Source organism: Mus caroli, unplaced genomic scaffold, assembly GCF_978045245.1.
Source record: "Mus caroli unplaced genomic scaffold, Mus_caroli_1 scaffold_7, whole genome shotgun sequence".
In the NCBI taxonomy this organism is placed as follows: domain Eukaryota; kingdom Metazoa; phylum Chordata; class Mammalia; order Rodentia; family Muridae; genus Mus; species Mus caroli.
Window position 1 is genome coordinate 33,987,973 of NW_028227262.1, and position 16,273 is coordinate 34,004,245.

The 16,273-nt window shown below is 47.0% G+C and overlaps 1 protein-coding gene across 5 annotated transcripts in view; it reads right to left on the reverse strand.

Annotated features, from left to right (window-relative positions):
• Positions 1–16,273, reverse strand: part of Atg7 (autophagy related 7) — a 215,374-nt gene that overhangs the window by 158,080 nt on the left and 41,021 nt on the right. For all 5 annotated transcript variants that reach the window (XM_021164861.2, XM_021164859.2, XM_085840150.1 and 2 more), the window contains 4 exons: positions 15,790–15,906; positions 14,073–14,222; positions 4,006–4,094; positions 2,215–2,336 (listed from right to left, as the gene is read on the reverse strand). In XM_021164861.2, the coding sequence (XP_021020520.1) occupies positions 2,215–2,336; positions 4,006–4,094; positions 14,073–14,222; positions 15,790–15,906 (478 nt within the window). The remainder of the gene's footprint in view (positions 1–2,214; positions 2,337–4,005; positions 4,095–14,072; positions 14,223–15,789; positions 15,907–16,273) is intronic.

A 16,273-nucleotide genomic window follows, 5' to 3' on the forward strand; every position in this document is an offset into this window, starting at 1 on the left:
CACGAATGCTCAGACGAAGGCTCCAGGATTCCTTTACTAAGGACAAAGGGCTCCAGCACTCTTCACTGTTTCTACTCTGAATTCATGATTCTAAACCATTCTTAGGTTAAATTTAAGAGCCGTTTCTCAGATACTGCCGCCAGGAGACCAGCCATACCTTTTACACGCGACACTGGAAGTTTCAGTGACAACATCAGCATATTCAAGCCCTCCTTCTGCTCTACACATTTATTCGTGCATTTGCATGGGTCAGGACCATGAGCTCCAGCCTCTACTTCCCAAGTGCTTGATTGGCTATAGCCAATATGCACTATAAGCTTATTAGTAATGAAAACTGCTACATGTGAAGATCAGGAATCTATACATGTGCTTCTATATAAGCTGTCTTCATAACATGCAGTCCGAATGAAGGAGGAGCATGCTAAGAATAAGCACAGGGTGGGGATGGGAAGTTGGCACTGCAGCCCACACCCAGCAAGCAGGGGCCACTCCTGCTTCATCCAGTGTCCAGAGCAGCTTTCTGCCAGCCATGGAGGCTTTAGCACTTCCCACGTCACTGAAGTTCCAACTATGGGATGCCTTGGATGGAGAAGCACGGGTTGCTTAATCATAGGGGTGAGTTCTGAGAAATGACAGGCTGCTGACTGTCCTCCTCTGAGAACACCACAGAGTGTACGTATACAAATTAAGTGGCCACGAGAGCCCTAGGTAACAGACTCTTAAGGGACCATTGTGCTATGTGGTGTGATATTGTTATGTCACATGTGGCTACACTGAGGAGTGTGGCTATGGAAACGCCTTGGACTCACATCATGATGCTAGTAAGACTTTATAATGTTTATTATAGAGCTTTATGTGCAGCTAAGTCGAAACACTGTATGTAAAGCAGGAGGAAAACATCCCTTCTAAAATGAATAACCACTCTTCAACATGGAGTACCAAGAAGGCAGAGAGGTAGAAGCCTTCATCACTTGGGATCGAACAGGCCTGGGATGGTAGGGGAAGCATGAACCACACCAGAGAGGGGAGCAGAGTGGCTCAGTGAAGACAGAGAAAGACAGTGTGTCCCCAGGGTAAAATTAGGAGCATGGGATAGGGGTCTGCTGGCTGCATCCTCCTGGCTTCACTTTTTAGTGACACTCCACCTCCCCATCTTTGGGTTGCAACTTAAAGGGAACAAACTCACTTAAGTGGGTGTGCCATGGGAGCTATTTCAGGATTCACCAGAAGAGGGCGCCAAGCTAAAAGTTAATCGAAAAGCCTCTGAACCGGATGGCTTCCTCCCTGGACCAGAGCAGAGGGCTCTGCTCACCTCTTCTATTGTACTTAAGATCTCCAGGCTGGAGCACAGAGTCAACAACAAACAGGCAACCTTGAGCCCTTCTGATTTCAGCACTTTAGAAGAGATGAGGCATCGCCACCCCCCATCCCCCCATTTGCACACACTAAGGCACACCCATGCACTAAGAGAACTGCCATAGGAGGAGGGGATGCACAGTCTATCTGGAGGTGCACTGGAGATGCCTATCCCGTGGCTGTAGGGGACTCGGTGAGCTTAAGAGAGGCCCGAGTGAGTAGCACTGTAGGCCTCCTCACAGGACGGCTCACCCTCCTCACAGGACACATGCTTCACAGGTGGGCACTTCTTCACCCCTCAAGCTTGGGCATGGATTCTACCTTGAGTGCATTGCATGCCATAGATATGCACCATGCATGCACATTTGCATGCATACAGATACATCTAGCACAGTCTATAAAATGCCTCCTAGACCGTTTCCTAATTTATAAAACGTAGATAAAAGCTAACACCTGCTACGCAGGGCTGAGGGAAAATATAAGTGGAAGGAGAGATATGCCTGTCCTGACTGACACTCTGTATGGAGAACAGGGGCACACACACCTTCAAGTACTCAATGACTAAACATGTTAAGTAACCAATCACTTCACCCTTCCTTGAGGAAGAGGCAGAATAGAGAGTTCATGTCAACTGAGACCGAACAAATGTTACAAGGCTGGGGAACCCTCCAGACCAGAAAGCTCGCTAGAGAAGCTGCCAGAGCTCAGCCTCTGCTCCGGTGCCAGGCAGGTGCTCACACTGCCATCCAGGTGGGAGCGGTGCCTTCTCTGCCTTCTCTGCCACTGTGAGGCTGTAGGCAGGAAGCTGGGTCTCTGGTCACTCGTCATTACATACACTGGCAAAGACTTGCCAATTACCTGGGCTAAATGCCATTTCTGGAAGTTTCACTTCAAAAATGATGCTATGTGTCACGTCTCTTGCTCCCTGCATAGTGCGGTCCCGAAAGCAGAGGACTTCAACGGACTGGAAACTGCCGCTCCTGTTGTCCACGATGGATTTGCATTGAGTTCATATGATTAAGTAAGGAGAAGAAAAAGAGCAGACATAAGTGCTTTTTAGAGTGGCTGCTGAGAATCCAAGGCATGCAATCACTCCTGTCTGACCTCCTTAACCTGAGAGGGACCTTGGGCACATCCGTGCAGGCACCCTCTGTCTGTGCATTTACAGTCTGGCTGCCACATTAGCTGGACTCCCCCTCCCCTGCCCCAGGTGAATTTCCTATAGCAGTCACACAACAGACAGATAGCTCTGGAAAAGGAAGCTTTTAAATCTAAGGGTAGGATGCTTCCAAGAGCTTAACAAGGGACCCTCCAGGCCCTTTACCACCAGCCAGAAGCTGGCCTTGCCAGGCAGGGTGTTTGTACTTGTAGCATATTTGCCGGGAATGACTGAGAGTCCACATAACCAGTCTCTCTGGGGGCTGTTAATATTTATCCATCTTTATTTTGGAGTAAATATTTCTACTTAAGTAAAGCAAACACAAAGAAAATCACACAATCTCTCTCTCTCTAACCCTGACCACACCTATCCGGGCCATCCCCTGCTAGGTTCCCACAGTGGTTTTGCCTGTTTTGAACTACGTAAATGGAAGCATGTATTTTTCAGGCTGGCTTAATTTACTCAATATTGTGTTTGAAAACCCATCCATAGCTGGTTGTGGTGGTGCACACCTTTAATTCCAGCACTCAGGAGGGAGAGGAAGGAAGATCTCTGGGAGTTCCAGGTCAAATACAGCTACCCTGTAAGACTCTGGCTTTTAAAAGCAAAAAGGCACAAATGTGGTGCACATACATACAGGGAGGCAAAACACTCATGAAATAAAAATAAACCTTAAAAAGGAAAAAAAGAAAAGCCATGAGTGAAGACTTGCTCTGTGAAGCCACCTAAGGCTGTCATCCATTCGGAATGGAAGGACATGAGGCTGGGGCTAGTAAGAGCAGTACTGCTCTCTCTCTCTCTCTCTCTCTCTCTCTCTCTCTCTCTCTCTCTCTCTCTCTCTCTCTCTGTGTGTGTGTGTGTGTGTGTGTGTGTGTGTGTGTGTGTGTGCTGCTTGTATCCAGCCTGTACTCCTGTGAGCAACAAGCTCAGAATGTCACCACAGAGCCATGGCTGTTTTAAAATCTGACATCTTTTATGAATTCTCCCATTTTGGATGTACTTGGCATGGTCACTTTCCTTGGATGATTTCAGTGGGGGTGGGAGCTGTTAATCTCTTATAGTTTTTAATGTTATTTCATGATACCCAGTGATGCTGAGTATCTTATCAAGGGTAAGTTGGCCCTTCCCAATACCACTTCTTATTATTTTAGGATTAGGGAAAATTTTAAAAGCAGGAGTGGCAGTGATAGGAAATTCCTCTTGAGAACCAGGAAGGGAGGGCTGGAGCATGTTAGTGTCATGGCCTCTGGCTGTATGACCTCACCACACTCTAAGAACCTTCAGCACGGTACAAGCTGGGGATTGGGCTCCCTAACACACCTGTTTAAGAGCACCAGAGATAGAAACTGGACCACACAATTTAGTTGACTTATTTTCTATTTTCCGTGACAGGAATGAAATCAATGCACGTAGGGAAACTTGCTGACATAAGCAGACCCATTGTGGGGAACATACAGACAAGACACAGACATGGACACACATGTAAATACCATCTGTGGGCTGCCAGGACCAAAAAATTCCTCAAAGGCCATCCAGGGTACTGGGCTAGGTTACAAGGATCATACACACCAACTGTTATCTGCGAACAGAAAACATTTGCTGAGAGCCGCACACCAGGTCAGTTTGACAGTTCCACACATGACTAGCACTTTACAAAAAGCAGACACTTGACAGAAGGCTGAAGGAAGAAAGAGAAGAAAGGCTCAGGGTCTCACCCTAGACAAAAGGCAGAAACTGGAACATCTCCCCCTGTGCTCCCTGGCCTGGCCTGGGCCAGGGAGAGAGCAGGACGTAGAGAAAAGAAAGAAAAAGGACTGGAAGGGACAGATGGAGGGAGAAGAGGAGGGAGGGACAGAGGGACAGAGGTGGAGGGCAGAGGACAAGCAACCTTCAGGATTTAGAGGGGAGAGTCTTCTTAGAGAATTGCAAGCTGTAAGAATGGCTCATCTGTGTGATGAGCAAGAGAAAATCAGAACACATCCATTGCCCTAAGTCTATAGTCAGATCAAGTTAAAAGCAGATGCCTGGATATTGGGAACACATACTCCTCCCACCTCCCTCCCCAGGGCTCCTCTAACCCTGCCTTCCATCTGGAAAATGCTACTCAACTTCACAGCACTGTCCTTCATGAGGACTTCATTTGCTTTCTTTGGGGAGGCACCAAGCTGCCCTCCTCCCAGGAGCCTTCACACACTGTGGGTGAGGTGCTAGATCTCTATGTCTACTCTCTGTCAAAAGGCACTGGACATCTGGCACCCAGATACTGATTTCTAAAAATCATTTTCCAACGAAAGAAGACAGGATACCTTGGACACGTGGCTTATTTTAGGGCTGGGACAGAGAAAATACAAGACGTTCCTCGACCATCTTATATTACCAGAAAATAGGAAGTGCATGCATGTGTGTACACTGTGTGTGAAGTACCAGAAGGTATCAGACTCCCTGAAACTAAATTTACGTATGTGTGTAAGCCACCATGTGTGTACTGGGAATTGAACCCTGGTCCTCTGGAAGAGCAGTCTGTGCTTTTTTTTTTTTAATTTATTTATTTATTATATGTAAGTACACTGTATCTGTCTTCAGACACTCCAGAAGATGGTGTCAGATCTCATTACGGATGGTTGTAAACCACCATGTGGTTTCTGGGACTTGAACTCAGGACCTTTGGAAGAGCAGTGGGTACTCTTAACCACTGAGAAATCTCTCTAGTCCCTGCAGCTATCTTCTATAAATCTGAAGTTTAGGTTTTAATGATAAAGATGATGCCCAGTGTCTGAAGAGCACAGAGAATCCCTTTATTGTCCATGATCTTAGACCTACAGCATCTGTCTAGTAAATGTTTATTTTTTTTAAAGATTTTATTTATTTATTATATGTAAGTACACTGTAGCTGTCTTCAGACACTCCAGAAGAGGGCGCCAGATCTCGTTGCGGATGGTTGTGAGCTACCATGTGGTTGCTGGGATTTGAACTCTGGACCTTCGGAAGAGCAGTCGGGTGCTCTTACCCACTGAGCCATCTCACCAGCCCGTAAATGTTTATTAAATGCAAAGATGAACGAATGAAGGCTGGGGTGGGCCTTAGCATTTGTCCAGCAAGTGCAGGTCCTGTGAGTGTGAGGAAGGAAGTGGACTGAGAGGAGGAGGCAGAGAGATGGCTGGAGAACTACGACGCCAAAGGTTTCCTTTATAAGCAAATGTAGATGAAATAAAAACAGTTGATGTGTACTCATGTACACAAATATAATTTGTGTGTGTGTGGAGGGAGAGAGGAGAGAGGTAGAGATGGATGTTCTTTGGGGATAAATGGGTGTGTGCTACCATGCATGAGGAGGTCAGAGGTCAACTGTGTGGAGTCAGATCTCTTCCTCCACGTTTATATGGGTTCAGGGGATTGAACTCAGGTTATCAGGCTTGCACAGTATACCTTTTCCCCACTAAGCCATGTTACTACCACCACCACCACCACGCCTCCTTTTTGCAACAGGGTTTCACCATAACAGTGGCTGTCCTAGAAGTCACTGTGTAGAGCAGGCTGGCCTCAAACTCTGCCTGCTCTACCTCCCAAGTGCTAAGATTAAAGGTGTGTGCCAGTATACCTAGGTCTGTCCTACTTTTTGTTTAAATTAGCCAGATATTTATGTATTTATTTCACAGAATGCTCAATGTGGTCTAAGCCAAAAACAGAAGCTAAAGCAACATTCTGATTGGGGGAAAAACCCACAACCATCCCACATTATCAACAGCTAAAGGAACCTCTGTCCACATCTCCATGCATAACTACTGTCATGGCTGGCTTTCTATTTTTTTTCCTTGTCAACTTGACACAAGCTAGAGTTACCTGGGAAGAGGAATTAAAACGCCTCCGCCAGATTGTCCCTAGGCAGGTCTGCAGTGTGTTTTCTTGATTAATGATTGATGTGGGCCCATCCTAGCAAATGTTGGCAGTGCTACCCCTGGACAGGTGGTCCTGGGATGTGTAAGAAGCAAACCAAGCAAGCCAAGGAAAGCAAGCCAGGAAGCAGCACCCCTTCATGGCCTCTGCTTTAGTTCCTGACTCCGGGTTCCAGCCTTGATTTCCCTCCATGATACACTACAACTGTAAGATGAAACAAACCAGGCCGGGCGTGGTGGTGCATGCCTTTAATCCCAGCACTCGGGAGGCAGAGGCAGGCGGATTTCTGAGTTCGAGGCCAGCCTGGTCTACAAAGTGAGTTCCAGGACAGCCAGGGCTACACAGAGAAACCCTGTCTCGAAAAACCAAAAAAAAAAAAAAAAAAAAAAGATGAAACAAACCCTTTCTTCCCCGAATTGCTTTGGTTATGGCCTTTTCCATAGTGATAGAAACCCTAGCTAAGATAACTACCTCTAACTTTATTGTTCATACAAATATATTTGTATTACGACTTCTAAACAGTAATGAGCTCAAGCTGTCTCTCATCAGCTCTTCCTGGCCTGTGAATATTCTACAACCATCACTAGTAGTACTGAGTGGTGTTCCATGGCAGAGACACATACAGCTCTGATTGACTGAGACCAGAATCTTGCATACAGAAACACAGTGCAGCTCCTCGAACTCCACTTCTTTCACTGTCTGCTCTTAGCATTCATTCCGTGTCAGTCTTAACACTGGACTTCTCCAGCCTGGCAGGCAGGAGGACTCTGAGATCTGCATCACAGACATCTCCCTGAGCTCTTCTGTTCTGGCTGCCTGCCACACTGCCACCTGCCCCTCCTTTGAATGTTTCCCTTTATGCAGCAAGGAGTGGGGAGAGGAGAGAAAGTGGCTTCCCTCGTTCTGTGACACCAGAATGGCTTACATTCAGGCAGTGGGCTTATACAAGAGGAAAAGGCACTGGCCCTGTCAGCAGGTGGGTGCTAACTCTGCAGCTAACTCATGTCAAGACCCAAAGAAAATTTCTCCCTTGCCTCCAAAATGAAAGGGTTGAGGGGCTGGGGACATGGTGTCAGAATGCTTGTCTAGCATTCAGGAAGCCCTTGGTTCAACCGACAGCACCACAGAACCCCAGAGTACCAGTAGCGGTGCACTCCTATAATCCTAGCACTCAGGAGGTGGAGGCAGGAGGATCGGAAGTTCAAGATCATTCTTGGCTACAGAAGGAGTTGGAAGCTGGCTTGGACTATGAGACTCTATCTTACCGCTAGCACCGAAAGAGATGGAAGGAAGGAGGGGAAGGAGGGAGAGAAGAAAGGAGTGGGGGCAGGGTGGGGTAGTGAGGAAAGGAGGGAGGCAGAGAAAAGGAACGTTGCTGACTTGTCATTTGTTTCAAAGATCCATTTCCAGATGTGGAGAATTGTGGATGACATCACAGAGAGAATCACAGGGATCACAGCTAGGGGACAGAACAGCAGCGTGCAGTGAAGCTCAGCCCGACAGGGTCTAAGAGCCATTCAAGACGTATTTAGGGCTGGGCGGTGGTGGTGCATGCACCAGCACTTGGGAGGCAGAGGCAGGCAGATTTCTGAGTTCGAGGCCAGCCTGGTCTACAAAGTGAGTTCCAGGACAGCCAGGGCTACACAGAGAAACCCTGTCTCGAAAAACCAAAAAAAGGGCTGGTGAGATGGCTCAGTGGGTAAGAGCACCCGACTGCTCTTCCGAAGGTCCAGAGTTCAAATCCCAGCAACCACATGGTGGCTCACAACCATCCGCAATGAGATCTGGCGCCCTCTTCTGGAATGTCTGAAGACAGCTACAGTGTACTTACATATAATAAATAAATCTTTAAAAAAAAAAAAAAGAAAAACCAAAAAAAGAAAATAGACGTATTTAGGAAGAGCCCAGCATCTACCCAGAAAATAGCACTCCTCTGGAGATTAGAGTTTCAACTGCCAAGTGTGACTTCAAAAAAATGTGGGCCCGTGCAGAATGTCCTGTACTGCTCACTCTTCCGTGACCTATGGCAACTGACTGAACATCCCTGAGCTTTCATTTTCTCAACTCTCAAGTGATTCTTTCTCACCTGCATTCAGCACCAACTGAAAATGGTGCTATCACCAAGTAGCAGTAACCACGGCAACGCCATGGACACCCTCAGCTGCAATCATCTCCCCACATCATCCTGTTCTAGTCCAGCTCACCACCTCACACTGCCCCATCCTCAGGTCCAGTTCAGCTCATCACTACAGACTGGCCCCCATCTTAAGTCCCAGGCCCTTTTATAGCTGGCAGAGAAAAAAAAAGAGCCAAGTGATCGACACTCTCTGGGTCTTAAGTTTTATCATCCACAGATGTAGAGCTGGAACCGATACATGGAATAAATTAGAGTATGATATAAACCCCATGCTGCAGCAGATGCCCAGCCTCCGGTGCATTTCTGGGTAGAAAGGAGATAAGAAATGTTTAAGAAGAAATGACCAGGAATGAATTTCTTAGAACCCCCTGACCTATGATGAGCTACATAGAATAGGGGTGACTGGTTAAAGAGGAACATTTGCCATGCACCCACAAAGGGGCGTCAGGATGAAAATGCTTGAAACAGGCTCTCCTATGGCATGCAGGGGCAGACATGCACCACACAGGAGATTTGACATGGGCTAAGTAATAAGTAGCATTTAATCTTTCTTTAAGGATTTGAACGTGATCCCGGCGTCTCTTGGTGTTTTAGAAACTAACTTGGAGCCTTGTTTTAGAAACTAACTTGGAGCAGAAATGACATCAGGCAGTGCTAGGTAACCAGCTTAATGACAGAAATAAATCCTGACTAAGAGTTCTCAGGTCTAAACCTGGCTTTGCCACAAAGGTAACTTGGCCATCACTTCTTTTTATGACAAAGCAGAAAAACACAATTAAAAAGTAAGACTGTCTTGGAGGTTTATAAATAAGTGTTCCTTTTTACTTTGCTGAGAGCCTGCCTTTCAGTGAAGTGGCACAGCTTAGATCTGGCGGCTGTCCATGAAGCAAACAGCTGAAAACCACAAGGTCACAACAGTCAACCTGACCGTTTTCAGCCAAAGGATTTCCTGTGAGGACCCATACAAATGGCTGTCTCTAACACTCAAACACTTGATATGCCAGGCAATGAACAGGAGACCCACTCCTTTTAAAAGCACAAGGAAGAAAATGCCAGTCTTAAGTGCATTTCAAGGTCACAGCAGCAACAAAGACACAAAGCTGACACTAAGTGCTAGCTAAGCGAAGAGCAGGTCCAGCTCTCAGCAGATAGAAGCCCGGGAACTACAAGGGAGCCTTGCTGAAATTACAGAGCATCTTGCACTCCTTAGTAATGGTGCTGCAGGAAGATGAGCAAAGCATTCTCTGTGGATGGGTGGAGGGATGCTGCAACTGGCTGCCCTCCACACCATCACAAGAACTGCCTGGAAGGGACACATTCCATAGCAACGCAGTGCTACTATGGATCAACTCTGTCCAGCTGAAATCAACACTTCTCGAAGGAAATAAGAACTTAAATGAAGGCAATTCCCAAGCCTGTCAAGAGTGTAAAAACATAAAGCATCCGGTGCGGGAGAAGCACACAGTGGGAGGGAGAGCAACAGCACGGGACAGTGGTCTCTAACACTAGCAATCTGGACATGGCTCCAACAGGCTTGTGAGAGCCCCGCCTGATCATCTCTCCCCACTCAGGGTTCTATGACTCCATGTTTGTATCTTAAAATGATACTCTGTAAATTATTAGCTAAGCTCAGAGTGAAGAGACTTGGGGGGGGGGGCTCATTTGGGAAGCACCACGGAAGATAAAGTCAGACACTGAGAGAGAAATCAGAGGCCACCTTAGACCCACAGAGTCCAGAAGTCACTCAGTGGCACAGAGGAAAAGTAACCCTTAGTTTGGGGTGATGGCAGACAGGTACAGGCTGGAGACCGAGGGGTTGAGAACCTTAGAGGCACAAGGAGCCACTGTGTGAAGAGGGACAGGGAGGTGGCCAGCAAGATAGAAGCATGGCCATTCTGAGGTCATGATGCATCTAAAGCAGCAACAGCTTCAGATGGAAGGTCCTGAGTTCAGCATGGATAAGCTGCAGCTGGATAAAGTGAGGGGCTAAGGCAGTCAACTGTGTCGTGCGGGAGGACAGTTACTGGCGTCATGGGCATATGGATGTTACCCAGGACAGCCGTCTGGAGGATCTCAACACTTCTCCATCTTCCCCATAAATACGGGAGGCTCACTGAGAAGAACAACTTCTGGATTAAAATGCACCTCCGAAGGGGAGGTGAAGCTGGGGTATAGCTCAACCAGAGAGAGCTTGCCTAGACTGGGTGAGTTGTCCTAGATTCTGAGTACTGAAAAGGAAGGGGAGGTGAAGCTGGGGTATAGCTCAACCAGAGAGAGTTTGCCTAGACTGAGTGAGTTGTCCTAGATTCTGAGTACTGAAAATGGCAGGGGTGGGGCGGGGGGGGCAAAGATCAAAGAGAAGGAAGAGGAGAAGCAGGTATGATGTGCTGGTAGGGAGCACTACTTGAAGGGAGAACACATTTTAGGAGCTCACACTGAAATAATGAATATCTGTTCTTAGAATAGGCTCAATCCCTCATGGTAACACCATGCTACAAGAAACACTCATGGGAAAATGTAATTATCTACACAGCAAACTAAGGCTAAGGTAATAAAATCAGCAGTGCCTAATATCACCTAGACTCTCCAGAAATCATTTGTTGTGTGCCTGTGGGTATGTGTTTTACGATAGCCCCAGTTTCTTGGGAAGCCTGCTAGGATGGCACCAGGCCATAATGGCCTTTTCCCTTCTTCCACTTTTACCAGGGGCTGCCTCTGGAGCACCCGGACTATAGTAAATATGGAGTCCACAGAGAGGGCACAGCACAGCTGCTGTGCAGTGCTCACAGGCTGCCTGGGACCTGGGCCAGAGGATAAGCATTGCATTAGAGCTCAAGGGGCAGGGAAGAGGCTGCAGTTGGACCCCAGATGAGGACAGGAGTCAGCATACTGAGTCAGATATCACTTCTGAATCAGGTGAGTAAGGCACCAGTGACAGGAGAGAGGCAAAGGGAAGGACTGACCAGAGGACAGACTAAGCTCATGGTGTTAGGGGGCATGCTGTAGTCAGAACACAGGCTTCACCTTGGGGGGCAGAGGGAGATGAGGCACAGCTAGGCTAGGACACTTCAGCTTTATCCTGAAGACAGCACGTCTGGAAGGGCTGCAGGAATGTGGCAGGGATGTGGCCTCAGGCTGGAGAAAGCATATGGATGGGGGCACTCAAGACCACAGGCTAGAGGGCTTATAAACTCCAGTGAGGTCACCCGTGTGCACAGCTGCTGTGACATTTTCTAGCATATGCACTAGCATAGGTAGCCAACCAGCCTATCAATGTCTCATTTCTTTGGGCCTTTTATTTCCTTCCTTCAGTTCCCATTAGCTTTTCATGCTGGTGCCTCTTCTGCCCTGTAAGACTCTGGGTTCTGTCCACGAGGAGCCAGTGAGCACATGTGCTGAGTGATCCACGCTCTCCTGAGACCTGACCTTAGCTCTAAGCAAGTGAAGGCCAACAGTCCTGGCTGCATAGGTTCTTGGATCTAATGATCTCCTGCAGAGAAGTCCAGAGACTCAAGATCTGCACAGTCTCTTAGAATATGCTAGGGAATACGGGGAAGAAAACACCAGGAGGAAAAGAAGTGGATATGTATTAAGTGCCTGTTACATACTGGAGGCCTGCTACATGCTAAGCACCTGCTGCGTACTGAGGGCCTGCTACATGATGAATGCCCACTATGCACTGATCATTGGGGTGTTGTTATTGTTGTTTTGAGACAAGGTCTCTCTACATAGCTGTGGCTGTCTTGGAATGTACTCTGTAGACCAGGCTGGCCTTGAAGTCACAGAGATCCTCCTGCCTCTGCCTCTGAGTGCTGGGCTTACAGGCGAGCGCTACCACACCTGAGTTTTGTGCTGAGCATTTTATTCCCATTAGCACATTTAGATTTCACCAAGTCATGAAAAGAGCAGCCCTGTGGTGTGTTGACAGAAATACCGAAGCAAGGAAAGGCCACTCTACTTCCCCAGGAGCAGAGCTGGCAGATGCCAGCACCGAGGGAGCGTCAGAGCCAGGTCTATTTAAAATCCCAGGATCAAGCAGAGGCAGGCTGACCAGAGCAATGTAGAGACGGGAAGGCAGAGGGGGCAGGGTTCTTGGAAGCTGCCATGGGTACAGGGTGACTGCGGTATCATTCTCTTGTATAAGGGGTGCAGTGAGATGCCCATTTCACAGATTCATTATGAGATTTTTGGGTTCTGAAAACCCCTGTGGAAGACTGGTGGACTCTATTAACTGCCCTCACCGTGACCTCGGGTAGCTTAACCCTGCCTGCTGTCAGTTGGCCCATACAGCCGGGTAAACTCTAAATTACTAAAGGTCTGGTCTATTAGGCAATTACCATCTTACTATCACTGGACAAAAGGAGAATTTTAAAAGTTATATCTTTATTTCTTGAGGAGTTTCCTCTAAAAGAAAGAAAGAGAGAGAGAGAGAGAGAGAGAGAGAGAGAGAGAGAGAGAGAGAAAGAAAATGTGAATGTAGTTGATTTTAAAATAAAAATATCCTAGCTGCAGATGGAGTTCAGCTTAACATTCACAAAGCCCTGGACTCTAGGTTCAAAATGGCCATCGGTTAAGGGCTTCTTTCTCAACTCTCATACATTGTACTCACATCACTCCACCTGATTTTACAACTCCCTAATACTTGCACAACTTGATGTATGGGTCAAATTGCATACTGCATATCTGCTTACTTAATTTTTTTTTTTTTTTTGCAATACTCTTACTCATTCAGAAGAGTTTGGTTGAGGGCCTCAGACAGGCACTCCTTCTCCACAGACACTGACTGATCAACATGCTACAAAACGGCATTTCTGACTGGGTTTTGTGTGGAGGGAGGCCAGACAAGGAAAGACCATACATGGCTCGCCTGTGAGGATGCTCTGCAGTGGGAGAGGGACCACTAAGGACTGAGTGCTGTAGAATGCTGACAGGAAGATGACACTGAACGGAAAAACAGACAAAAAGAGATCTTAGGTGTGTTTGGTTGGGTAATGGTAATGGGCGGGGGAGGGGGAGTAGAGTCTGGAGGAAAGTAGGCAAGCTTAGTTAGAGCAATGGTTTATGGGAAGACTAGTAGAGGATAGGCAGAAAGGTACTGGGTCCAGCAGGAAGACCCCCTAGGCTCTGCTCATTGGAGGGCCGAGTGACCTGAGCAGTCTGAGCAGGACTCTTCTATAGCTGATGGAAGTAAGAAGATGGCCCAGGAGCAAGGCAAGCTTCAGTGGGGTTGCTAGGAAGTTGAACATGGATGTATGGCATATCCAGGGGGAAAGCAGAGTTCTTCATCTAACTAACAGGATCAAGGAGTCCAAACCACCAAGCTGTGAGAGAGCGAGGGTGAGCTGGCTATAGAGCGAGGAGGAGTTGAGCTGAAACAATGGGGGGAGGAGAGGACAGAAAAGGAAACATTCTAGAGCATACCGTAGAGGGCTAAGAAAGTCTAAGCTTCAAATCGATAGTGGTCTATTATAACATGAACTTCAAATTTTTTAACTGCCTAGCAAAATGATACCCACAGACTCTGACCTTTGTCCTTTGACCTTGGAAGAAATCACTGTAGTGTTTGAGCAAGGAGACCAGCACAGTGTCGTCATCGTACTTGAATAAGAAGTAGGGCAGGGCTGTGACGCCTTCGGCTCGACACAGATCATCATAGGCATGCTCCAGGGCCTGGATCTGAAAACAGGGAAGGGGAAGGCGCCCTCTGGGAAACACGGCTCCGAGCTAAAGACCAGACCTGATCAAAGGAACCACCAAGGGGCAGCTTGGAACACGTGACTCCTCAAGTGCCCACTGACAGCACCTCTTAACATTTCTATAACATTTTCCCTGTGCTATGCCTTTACACAAAGGGCTACTTTATGGGATAAAATGATGGCTGTCTAAGCTGTCAATCACAGAGGTTTACAGAAGTAACCAAGCATTCTCCTGTAATCCTTCCAGGGAGGAAATTCATCATCATCTTTTACAGTTTATTATGACCCAATTCACATGCCCTACAATTTACCCACTTAGGGAGTAGACTCTATGATGCCTTGAAATTTTTTTCATTATTTATTTTTTGTTTTATGTGTATGAATGTTTTGCCTTTATGTGTGTATACCAGGTGCCTGCAATGCCCATGGAGGCCTGAAGAGAGCATCAGACCCCCTGAAACTGGAGTTAGGGATGGGGTAGGTCCTTAGCAAGAACCAGTGCTTTTAACTACTGAGCCATCTTTCCAGCCCAAGAACTATCTTTTTTTTTGTCTTTTGATAGTATGTTTACAAGGTTGTGTAGTCCTGAGATGATTTGAGAACTTTAATCTTCCTTAAACATGAACGTTCAATCTCCAGATAGAATGTATTACCTCATGTTAGGTTTCATCTTAGAAAATCCTTTGCAAAAAAATAAGTTTTAAATCTTTTGTTTAAAAAGGTTTATTTATTCTTCTTGTATGTATATGAGTATGTTTGTACATGTATGCCCGTGTATTTTATGTATGGAGTGTACCAACTAGCCGGAAGAGGGCCCTGGACCTCCTGGAGCTAGAGTTACATATGGTTGGTTGCCAAAGGTGTGGCTGCTGGGGTAGGAACCTGGGGCCATGGCCAGAGCAGTAAGCACTCTTAACTGCTGAGTCCTTTCCCCGTCCCCATCTGTCTTTAAATCTCTGCAGGCATCAGTTCTGCATCTTATTGACTGACAGACCTCTGGAACTCTATCATCTTGACCCTCAGTCAAGGTTTTAAAAACGATCAGAATTCTCCGGCTAGGTCTGCGTTCTGCCAGCCTGATTCTAATTTTTCTTGGGACTAATCTCTGACGGCCTCCTTGAAGGAAGGACTAGACCTGCACATCTGTTCCAGAGAAGAGGTCCTGCCATTTGGTCTGAGGGCAGGGGAGGGCCTGTGATGGTTCCACAGGCTCTCTGCACAGGCTGTAGCTTTGTCTTCCCCAGACTGAAAATGAAAAACACACTTTGGTAAATTTTCAGTCTTTCAAATGCTCTTGTAATTCCTCCCTGTGGGCTTAGCATTTCCCCAAATTCCATGGGCCACCTGGAGGATAGTGGCTCTTTCTCTACACAATGACCTTATCAGCACTTGGTAAACACTGTTCCAGAGCCATCTGGACTGCTGCTTGCTCGCTCCTCAGGTGTCTTTTCTCCATCCAGACCTCCCTGGCTCATCTTCTGGATGAGTAGCACACCTGCTCTCACAGCCAGACCCCTCTTTATCTGCATTTGTTTGACTTGCCATACCTGTTTTGGTGAAAGCCTTTGATCCAAGCTCACAGGTCCCCGGATTAGAGGGATGCTCTCAGGAAGACAGAGGGCAGGGCAGCAAAACCAGTAGTAGAAGTGGTACTTCTTTAGGTCCTAGGGTAAATAAATAAATAAATAAATAAATCAGAGCGGAAGTTGTATACAACATTGATCCCATGAATTAAAGCAACACACATCTGCTAATGTAATATATGATACCAGGAGCAGTGGTACATGCCTGCAATCCCAACACCCTAGAGGAGGGAGGACATCCTTAGCTACAGAGCAAGTTAGAGGTCAGCCTGGGTTACATAAAATCCAGCTTCAAAAACCACCACAAGAAAAGCAGATGCATTAAAAAGCTGGTATGTCCTGATTGTCTCCATCAGACACTGAGAGAGAGCTCACAGTGTCTGATGGACCTCAGGCTTCCTGTCTGTGTCATCTCATAATAACAGACTTTTTCACTCAGAGGAGGAAG